Here is a 9,908-nt window from a genome sequence, read left to right as displayed (position 1 = left end):
AGTGCCGCCACCTAGTGGACACTGAGAAACACAGCTCAAGGGGATTTCCACTAGGAAAATAATCACACAGAGTTTGCAGCAAATAAAATAATTATAACAGGCAAACAGTAATAACCCTGCTTTGGGAAACCTGGATGGGTTTAGCCACTACTGGCTCAGTCTCTCTGGGGGCTCAGTCCCACACTCCCCTCCTGGAGGAAATACCCTTTCCCAGTTCAGCCCCTTCCCCAGAGTTCCCCCAGGTAGCGCTACCTGCCCCAAAGTACCTCTCCCTTTGGAATAGGCAGTTGCTCCCATGTAGCCCCGAGAAACACCTGCCCTCACCCAGGGGCCACACACGGAGACTCTATACCTTTATCCTCATATGGGTCACTCACGGGGGATCCGCAGGGAGTAAAGGCATCTAACAGCAGTGTAGCGGATCTCTCTTTACAGGCTGGCACTCAGCAGAGTTCCCTTCAGCCTTTACACACTCACTGCTTACTGGTTGGTCTCTCTGTCTCAACTCTGGCAAAACAACAGGGGCCGCTTCAGGGTCGGACTGGGAAAAATCCCGGTGGGCCCCGGCTCTAGTGGGTCCCAGCGGCCCAGACACGACCCTTGCGGCGCTCCCCCTGCCCAACCGCTCCGACACGTTAAATTTACGTGCTCGGGGAAGGACGTCGGGTGGGGGGCCCTGCGAGGGGGGCCCAGTCCGGGCCCCTTTATAAACTGCTGGGCCCGCCCCTGATTTTTGGCTCCAAACCTAGGCACTCCTCCTCTCTCCCCACAGTGCACTGGGGCATCCAGCCAATCGGGTTCCTCCCCAGTCTGTAGCTGGCCTGGATGGTGTCACGGACTGCGAAACAGAGAGAGAGTTCTCCCCTACATAAGGTTAGAATTTTCTTGTGTGCAAACTAAAAACTTTTATTTTTGATTACATTGCAAAGTTAATTGCCAAGCAGGGAGTAGCCCTTAAATCATCAATTCCAGGGGAATCTGTTTGTGTGAGGTCAGACAATGTAGGAGCAGTTTCTTATATAAACAGGGAGGCACCAGGATCCTGGCAATGATGAAGGAATTAGAGCCAATAATGCTCTTTACCAAGATGTTCTTGGTGGGTTTACGTCCCAGGATCCTTGAATCAGCCAATTTCCTACATCGTCAGACTCTGGAGGGGAGTGGAGTTTGAATGGGCAGGAGTTCAAGTTAATAACAAGCATGTGGGGAACCCCATTGGTGGATATTATGGCCACTCAGCGCAGCTGCAGGATGAGGAGATTTTACTCCAGGTTTCCCCATGATCAAGTGCCAGCAGTGGGTGCCTATGCCCAGGCCTGGAACAATCTGTGGGCCTATGTCTTTCCTGGCCATCTCCCATCAACATGAAAACACTAATGGGTTGCCTGGAAGGGGATAGGGATGTAGCGAACATCGCCAAAAATTTTTGCGGACCCGTTCGCGGACTTTCGGCAAAACTCGCGAATATTCGCGAACTTTGCGAACCCCATAGACTTCAATGGGAAGGCGAACTTTAAAACCTAGAAAAGCCATTTCTGGCCAGAAAACTGATTTTAAAGTTGTTTAAAGGGTGCCACGACCTGGACAGTGACATGCAGGAGGGGGATCAAGCTAAAATTTATCTGAAAAATACTTTGTAAAAAAAACGCAAAAAAAAAAAAAACCGCCAAAAAATAACGACAGAAAAAAAACGCCAAAAAAATAACGCAAAAAAAAAACCCGCGGCGAACCCAAAATGGCGCACATCGCCAAAAGTCCGCGAATTTGCGCGAACGAGAACACCCGATGTTCGCGCGAACAGTTCGCTACATCTCTAGAAGGGGACCCTGTGCGCGATGCACTTCCTGGTTAGAGGAGACTGATGATGCCATTGGCCGACCCCCTTCAGCGTTACTAAGAGCCTGGCGCCAGTGCTTCTCTGCCCCTGTTGCTGCTCGCTTTGTGCCGTAATGGATTTGGCTAAGGGAGCCGCTCCCAGTGTGGTGATGTGAGTACTGCAGTGTCGGGCTGGGACCCCAAGGGCCCACCAGAAACCTTAGACCCACTCTCCAAACTATTTTTCCTCACCCAACTCCTAGTCTCTCTTATTTACATGCTAGCATTTATTCTTCCATCTCTCCTCTTTGTTCCCATTCAGAAATAGGGAATGAGCATGAAATAGGCCAAATGGCCAGGAGCGCCCACTGGGAGTTTTCTTGGTATCCTGGTGGGCCAGTCCGACACTGGAGTACTGAGTATTTTATTCCATCCCTACGAAAAGAATCCCCCAGTTCCCAGGCCCTTATGTCCTACCCTTATTCTTCTGGGGCTTCTGCTCCCTCTGATAAGCCCGGCAGGGAGAAAGTAAAGCAGAATTGAGAGACGCTGCAAGGCTTCCCATAGGGCTGCTATGAAAGACTAAATAATCTGTACAGACTGCTTCACTGAATATATGTCTGATCCTTATGTTTCTGGATTATTGTTCCCTCATAATAAAAACAGCACAACGATAGCACTATTTGTGTTTGGGGAACGGGTTCCTTACTCCCGGTTACACTGGGTTCCCTAAGGGATCAGGTAAGTCCCACAGAGCCAGTTACAGACCTTATAGGGAGAGGATGGGTGGCTCTTAGAAGAGCCTTTGTGTTGCCGGGAGTAGGGCAGGAGATAGGGCAGCAGTTACTTGGCGCTGGTGTACTTGGTGACAGCCTTGGTGCCCTCGGACACGGCGTGCTTGGCCAGCTCCCCAGGCAGCAGCAGGCGGACCGCGGTCTGGATCTCCCGGGAGGTGATGGTGGAGCGCTTGTTGTAATGAGCCAGGCGGGAGGCTTCCCCTGCGATGCGCTCAAACACATCATTGACAAAGGAGTTCATGATGCTCATGGCCTTGGAGGAGATGCCGGTATCAGGGTGCACCTGCTTCAGCACCTTGTACACGTAAATAGCGTAACTCTCCTTCCTTGTCTTCCTGCGCTTCTTCCCATCTTTCTTCTGGGTCTTGGTCACCGCTTTCTTGGAGCCTTTCTTCGCGGCTGGAGCGGACTTGGCTGGATCAGGCATGATCAACTATCCTTACGCTTTCCGATAAACGAGAAAACTGTTCCCTCCGCCTCCCGGGCTGCTGCTTTTATAGCCCTCCCATGCAGATGAAGCTGCCTGATATTACAGATTCTAACTGGTCAGCTTTGTCACATGGTACGAAATCCATCCTCCTTCAGACTCTGGCAGCAAATGGTTGGCGTTTGCTAAAGCGTCTTTGTAATTGGCTGCAGTATATCCATCTTTAAAAAAAAAAAAAAAAAAAAAAAAAAGATATGGCGAGTCGGTTTCTGAGTCACCTATTGGTACTCTTTGAACCAGCTATGTGATTGGTTGAATTGAGACTCAGCCAATGAGAGAAGAGAGGCGGGCCACTAACTGTCTATAAAGAGTTGGAAATAGGAGTCATTTGGTACTGTTTCGTTTATTTGAACACAGAAGCTGAGATGTCCGGCAGAGGCAAACAAGGCGGGAAGACTCGGGCTAAGGCCAAGACCCGCTCATCCCGGGCTGGGCTGCAGTTCCCAGTTGGCCGAGTTCACAGGCTCTTGAGAAAGGGCAATTATGCCCAGCGGGTGGGAGCCGGAGCTCCGGTTTATCTGGCCGCAGTGCTCGAATACCTGACCGCTGAGATCCTGGAGTTGGCTGGGAACGCTGCCCGGGATAACAAGAAGACCCGTATCATCCCCAGGCACCTGCAGCTCGCTGTGCGCAATGATGAGGAGCTGAACAAACTGCTCGGAGGAGTCACTATCGCTCAGGGCGGGGTCCTGCCCAACATCCAGTCCGTGCTGCTGCCCAAGAAAGCCGAGAGCTCCAAGGCGGCCAAGAGCAAGTGAGCTGCCCGGTCACAGCGCCCCCATCAGGAAACACAAAGGCTCTTTTCAGAGCCCCCACACCGGCTAAAGAGGGCTGCATGGCGCGCACACACGGGGGGGGGGGGGAGGCGATTCCTACTGATCATTATAGTTCCTTTCAAGCCTGTTAGTACTGATAGAAGGCGGTGGAGGCGTTTATAAACTCCCCCAGTGGTATTTAATAGGTCAGTCCGTAGTGCGGATACATAAACTGGCTGTGGGCCTATAATAAGATTCCTTAGGGAAAAGATGTTGGGAAACCTTCATTTCTTGGAGAGAATCCTGTGAAACCCGGCGCCTCTGTTTCAATGCGCAGCTCTGTCAGGGTTCCGGGGAGTCTCCTGTTCTATTTCTAACCCCCCAGCACTGAGGGTTTTCAAACAGACTTGGGTTTATTATGGATTTGCTGGAGACCGAACTGTAGCGGTCAGTGTGGGGCCGGGACTGTGGGAGATTGTGCTGCTCAGTGAGTACCAAGTACCGGTGCGGAGACCGAAACCCACTGTGTCCAGTGTATAAACCGCTTATAGAGAGAATCGGCTCCTAACAGACAGGGAGCGATGCGATCTTTTACTATAGAAAAAGTTTCTCTGGCCCAGCGAGTTGTACCCCGACATTGTACGTGTGTGGGCGGATTCTATGGCAGGGGGTACAGGCATTATTAGATGTGGCGGGATTCCCCGGGAGGGATTACTCTGAAATAATCTCTACTGCTCTGCCATTGGGTTTAGTTCTCACGGTACAAACCGATCTATAAAACAAGCAGTAACAGCTCTGAGACTGACCGAGTGGGGGCTCTGAAAAGAGCCTTTGGGTGCGATGGATCAGTAGCCGGAGGAAAAAGGAGCAGATTCAGCCCCCGAAGCCGTAGAGAGTGCGGCCCTGGCGCTTGAGAGCGTACACCACATCCATGGCGGTAACGGTCTTCCTCTTGGCGTGCTCGGTGTAGGTGACGGCGTCCCGGATGACATTCTCCAGGAAAACCTTGAGGACCCCCCGAGTCTCCTCATAGATGAGGCCAGAGATGCGCTTGACTCCCCCTCTCCGTGCCAGGCGGCGGATGGCGGGCTTGGTGATGCCCTGGATGTTATCCCGCAGCACCTTCCTGTGCCGCTTGGCGCCTCCTTTCCCCAAACCCTTCCCGCCTTTACCGCGTCCGGACATCTTGCTTTTAGCTCTGATAGAATCAGTCTGTAACCGAGTCTCTCTCTGCCGCTCTTTTTATACACAACTGAGAAGGAGGAGCCAGCAGAGTTCGGGTGGGGTTTATATGTACCGCCAAAATCCTTCATCGCCGATTGGCTCCAGACACATCGATTTTGGTTTCAAATGACCCGCCAAAACAGCCCGCTCTAAATAACGAACTGAATCCAAATCCATTGCTACAGGATACGGGGAGAGGGGATTGTTTTTATTTTACTTTGCGTTGCAGACGTTGCGGCTGAGTGAGAATTTATGTGTAGCCTGAAATGTCCCTTATCTGCTGTTTATTCTTACCCTGTAGGGTCATTATATTTGGGGATCGTTCTGCTGGAAGTGACTGCTTGGGGCAAATTAGTAAAGGTAAAACCTTCAGTGTGATCTCAGCAAGTTCCCTGGGATAGGAATTGTATAGGATTTGTGTGAGATCCAAACTGCCACTAGGTGTCGATCGAACACCAAGGAACAGTGTAACAATCAGTGCCGGGCATTAGATTAGTGGAGCTGATTGGTTCCGTGGTTTCCTTTCCATCTGTAAATGTATATTCCTGTGGGGCGGCTGTTAGAGAGAATTCCGGGCTATTTTGGCGGCCAAATGAAACATAGCGATTATCGAAAGTACAGGCGGGCTCTATTTAAAATTAGCCAATAACACGGGATATTTTAGGCGGGATTCAAGAAACAGAAGTGGATTTGCGGAAGCGGCAGGGGCGTGCTTATAATCACCCAATCACAGGGAGGAGGCGCCAATAAAAGCAGAAACCAGCAGCAATTTGTTTCAGTGTGTTACACAAAAAGATTTTGCTTTGTAGTTACAATGGCCCGTACCAAGCAGACCGCCCGTAAATCCACCGGAGGGAAAGCTCCCCGCAAGCAGTTGGCTACCAAGGCAGCCAGGAAAAGCGCCCCAGCCACCGGCGGCGTCAAGAAGCCTCACAGATACCGGCCCGGCACAGTCGCTCTCCGGGAGATCCGCCGCTACCAGAAATCCACCGAGCTGCTCATCCGCAAGCTGCCTTTCCAGCGCCTGGTCCGGGAGATCGCTCAGGACTTCAAGACCGACCTGCGCTTCCAGAGCTCAGCCGTCATGGCTCTGCAGGAGGCCAGCGAGGCTTATCTGGTCGGTCTCTTTGAGGACACCAACCTGTGCGCCATCCACGCCAAGAGAGTCACCATCATGCCCAAGGACATCCAGCTGGCCCGCAGGATCCGAGGCGAGAGGGCTTAGATCCAACCCGCAGAACCTTCCTCCCCAACAGCACAAAGGCTCTTTTCAGAGCCACCAAATCCCCAATCAAACGAGCTGAACATCATTTTATTTTGTGTAAATCCTTCTGTGTATGGGGCAACAGTGAAGGGGGACATGTACTAAATATATATTTCTTATAGAACTTTACATTCTTCTCTAAATTCCCCATACTTTCCTGGTTTGTATATATATGTGTGTGTATATATATATATATATATATAATATATAATTATAGGTGAGAAAAAAAAAATGTAAAGAAACAGCGCTGCCAAGTGGCAGGTTGAGCACGGTACAGTATAGGTTCCTCTATAGAACACTGGATGGAGAGAGACCTTTGCAGCAGATCCTGCAATGTAACCCATTACAGTAGTAGGCGATGTAGTGTTGCAATATGATTTCCTAGAGCAACAGCGCCCCAGGTGGCATTTCGTGTGAACAGAACATTCCCGAGTAGAATTGGTTATTCAGCCTATTTCTTGTGGGACCAGAGAGACTCCAGGCTGAGCGCGGTTGCCAGTCAGTTACACAGCAGCTGCGCTTGGAAATGACCTGCACTGTAGGGCGCGGCGCTTGTTGCTCGGCTCATAGGGCCCGTATAGTGCGGTCAGTCAGTAATAAACACAGGTACCGGCTCTTTAGATGGAGGAGGTGGGGGCTCTGAAAAGAGCCTTTGGTGCGATGCGCAGGGGCCCCGGGGCCACATTACTTCTTAGGCGCCGCCTTCTTTGCTTTAGCCGCTTTGGGTTTGGCTGCCTTGGCCTTTGCGGGGCTCTTTGTAGCTTTAGGCTTGGTGGGCTTCTTAGCCGGGCTCTTGGCAGCTTTGGGCTTGGCGGCCTTTTTAGCCGGGCTCTTGGCCACCTTCTTGGGTTTGGCCGCTTTGGGCTTCTTGGGGCTTTTGGCGGCCTTTGCCGGTTTCTTCACCTTCTTGGGGCTCTTTGCTGCTGCCGAGACCTTCTTGGGCTTTTTAGGGGACTTGGGCGCCTTCTTTGCCGCTGGTTTCTTGGCTTTGGGCACCGCTGGCTTCTTCTTGGCCGCCTTCTCCTTACTCTCCAGCGGCTTCTTGTTCAGCTTGAAGGATCCGGAGGCTCCGCTCCCCTTGACTTGGGTGAGAGTCCCCTTAGTGACCAAGGCCTTGAGAGCCAGCTTGAGGCGGCTGTTGTTCCTCTCCACATCGTAGCCTCCGGCAGCCAGAGCCTTCTTGAGAGCGGCCAGGGACACCCCGCTGCGCTCCTTAGAGGCGGACACGGCTTTCACGATCAGTTCGGCCGCGCTGGGCCCGGCGGGTTTCTTGGCTTTAGCGCCTCCCTTCTTGGGCTGCTTCTTCTTGGCAGCGGCGGGTTCTGCCGGGGGAGGAGCGGGAGCGGTTTCAGCTGCAGTTTCTGTCATTCTAAACGATATCAGTCAAACCCACAGAGAACAATAATTCCGATTTGGTTTCCAGTCCTCTTTTTATACATCCCTCCTTTTCCCCGATTGGTTCATTCTCTGGTTAATCTTTCCTTCCTATTGGGTGATTTTCATTTCCCCGCCTATAAACTCTCTTCTATTCTAACCTGTAGCGCGGATGTCTCTGTGTTTCTATAGACAAAAACATTCGTATTTTCTACCGGCTCTGAGTATAAATGTGCCCAGTCTGTATGGGATCAGCTGCCCCAGTAAGTGCCCGGGTCTGTGCCACTAATTCCCATTCTATTGGCTGCATATATTGCCCATAGCAGCTCCTGGGAACTCAGTCCCGCTCCCCGGAAAGGCTCCGCTTCATTTCTCTCCTTCCCATTTGTGGGAATTGTTGGGGATGAATAGAAATCCTTCCCCTCCCGCTGTTCCCCCAGAGAAATAAGGGGGCCCCGGGTATAATATGGGCAGGTGAGTGAGAGAGGGGGAGGCTATAAAGGGAGTGTGGGGGGGTCGGAGTCCCAGGCAAGTAGCACAGTACAGGGAGCCATTGCTGGGGGAGTTTGGCTGCAGCACTCAGGGAGGGGTCGGTCCCACTGACCGGATTGGGTTGGGTTATTGGTTCCATTCTAGAGACTGATCACTTGCTGATCCCCCAACATGGGCACAGGGAGAGGGAACATTAGATGCTGCACTGGATCCAGATCTGTATTATTAGTATATGGGGCAAATCCCCACTGCACTGAATCTTATCATAAGGAATATGGGGGGGAGCCAAACTGGGGGGCAGGAAGGGTAGAACCACTGGCTCAGCGCTGGGGTAAATAAAGTGAGAAACCCAGACTGGTACCAAGATGCCCAAAGGGAAATGGTGTCTGTGTTGGGCAGGAGAAGCCCATTCAGCCTCCGACTCACTGACACACAGGGCCCTATAGGGAACATGGGCCCCAGGGGGATACATTGTGCTGCTGTGGGGGGAGCGGAATTACTGACTAGTGAATTTTGTCACCAGACATGTTTTCTGCATATAAAAAACCGTTGATGTATTTGGAGTGACATTTTTTTTAATGCGTTGCCCATTGATTTCAATGCATTTTACAGATTCACTCATCACTATTACTGATACTTTGAATCCCTCGGGTTTCCAACATGGGCTGATAAATGACATCACTCAAACCCCATGGAATAAAGGCGCAACTCTCACTGTGCGGCAAGGGCCACAACTTATTTATTTGCCATTTATAACAAACTGTATATGTGACTTCATTGAAACAGGACAGATTCGCTCATCACTACTGCTGAGCTCAGTCTACAAAAAGCCTCCAAAGTCAAGATTGGAAAGTAGGAAAGTACAAACACAGACCAACAGTGCTGCTCATCTGCTGTTTTGAATCCACAGAATGGTCCCTGTTTAAAGAGCAAGGAAAGGCTACTACTGTAGCCCTTAGGGCCCTATTGAGACAACTGAAGGTCCTTTCAGGACACAGACAGCAGCTGACCCAGTGAATACATTGGTGCCAGCCTTGGGCAGCTCTGTATCCATAGCAGGGGGTAAGGCCTGGGCCGGAGGATGCCGCACTCTGCAGGGGATGAAACTGGAAGAAAGAGCCTGGGCCAGACGCCTTCCCTAAATAAGCGCTAATGGGCTTCCCCCTCGCACTTCTGTTCCAACACTTTGTATTGCGTTCCCTTTTCTGTCCCTCCCCTTTCCCAATTAACCAATCATTTACTGCTACAGATTTTTTTTTTTTTTACCAACTACCTCCAACTCCACCCCCTTAGCCCAGAGCTTCTAACCCAGAGAACCCGCTGGGCAGCAGGCAGGACAGAAAGGGTCAGTGTAATCAGGTTCGCCCATCCACCCCTCAGCCAATGAGTGACAGCGTCCCACCCCCAGCACCCTATGGACAGCGCAGCACTCCCCCTGGCAGAAAAAGCTCCGTGAAGCAGTAGCGGGTGAGTAAGGGGCAGAGGCTGCACTGGCACCATCACCTGGTTGGCAGGGCACACTGAGTACTACTTACGGAAGAGCAGTAGGGCCACCAAAAAAAAAAAAATTCCGGTGAATTATGACTTTTAATCTCATAATTATGACTTTTAAAAGTCGAAATTATGACTTTTAATCTCATAATTATGACTTTAAAAAGTCGAAATTATGACTTTTAATCTCATAATTATGACTTTTAATC

At 51.1% G+C, this 9,908-nt stretch overlaps 3 protein-coding genes across 3 annotated transcripts; 1 reads left to right on the top strand and 2 right to left on the bottom strand.

Annotated features, from left to right (window-relative positions):
* Positions 1-2,643: 2,643 nt before the first annotated feature.
* On the bottom strand, positions 2,644-3,107 carry LOC100495396 (histone H2B 1.1). Its single transcript, XM_002943267.5, has one exon. The coding sequence runs from the start codon at positions 3,037-3,039 to the stop codon at positions 2,659-2,661; it is 381 nt and encodes a 126-aa protein (XP_002943313.1). The 5' UTR covers positions 3,040-3,107; the 3' UTR covers positions 2,644-2,658.
* Positions 3,108-3,435: 328 nt separating this feature from the next.
* LOC100496244 (histone H2A type 1-like) lies at positions 3,436-3,914 on the top strand. The gene has a single exon (XM_002943273.5). It carries the CDS (start codon positions 3,465-3,467, stop codon positions 3,855-3,857), a length of 393 nt encoding a protein of 130 aa, XP_002943319.1. The 5' UTR covers positions 3,436-3,464; the 3' UTR covers positions 3,858-3,914.
* Positions 3,915-6,975: 3,061 nt separating this feature from the next.
* On the bottom strand, positions 6,976-7,737 carry LOC100496657 (histone H1B). Its single transcript, XM_004913811.4, has one exon. The coding sequence runs from the start codon at positions 7,708-7,710 to the stop codon at positions 7,027-7,029; it is 684 nt and encodes a 227-aa protein (XP_004913868.2). The 5' UTR covers positions 7,711-7,737; the 3' UTR covers positions 6,976-7,026.
* Between the last annotated feature and the right edge of the window lie 2,171 nt (positions 7,738-9,908).

This window comes from Xenopus tropicalis, chromosome 9 (assembly GCF_000004195.4).
Source record: "Xenopus tropicalis strain Nigerian chromosome 9, UCB_Xtro_10.0, whole genome shotgun sequence".
NCBI lineage: Eukaryota > Metazoa > Chordata > Amphibia > Anura > Pipidae > Xenopus > Xenopus tropicalis.
The sequence above is the reverse complement of the archived record's forward strand: the minus strand, read 5'-3'. Positions and strand labels throughout refer to the sequence as shown.

Excerpts from the sequence above, each read along its gene's own strand:
- LOC100495396 (XM_002943267.5), bottom strand. The coding sequence starts at position 3,039 with ATGCCTGATCCAGCCAAGTCCGCTCCAGCCGCGAAGAAAGGCTCCAAG.
- LOC100496244 (XM_002943273.5), top strand. The coding sequence starts at position 3,465 with ATGTCCGGCAGAGGCAAACAAGGCGGGAAGACTCGGGCTAAGGCCAAG.
- LOC100496657 (XM_004913811.4), bottom strand. The coding sequence starts at position 7,710 with ATGACAGAAACTGCAGCTGAAACCGCTCCCGCTCCTCCCCCGGCAGAA.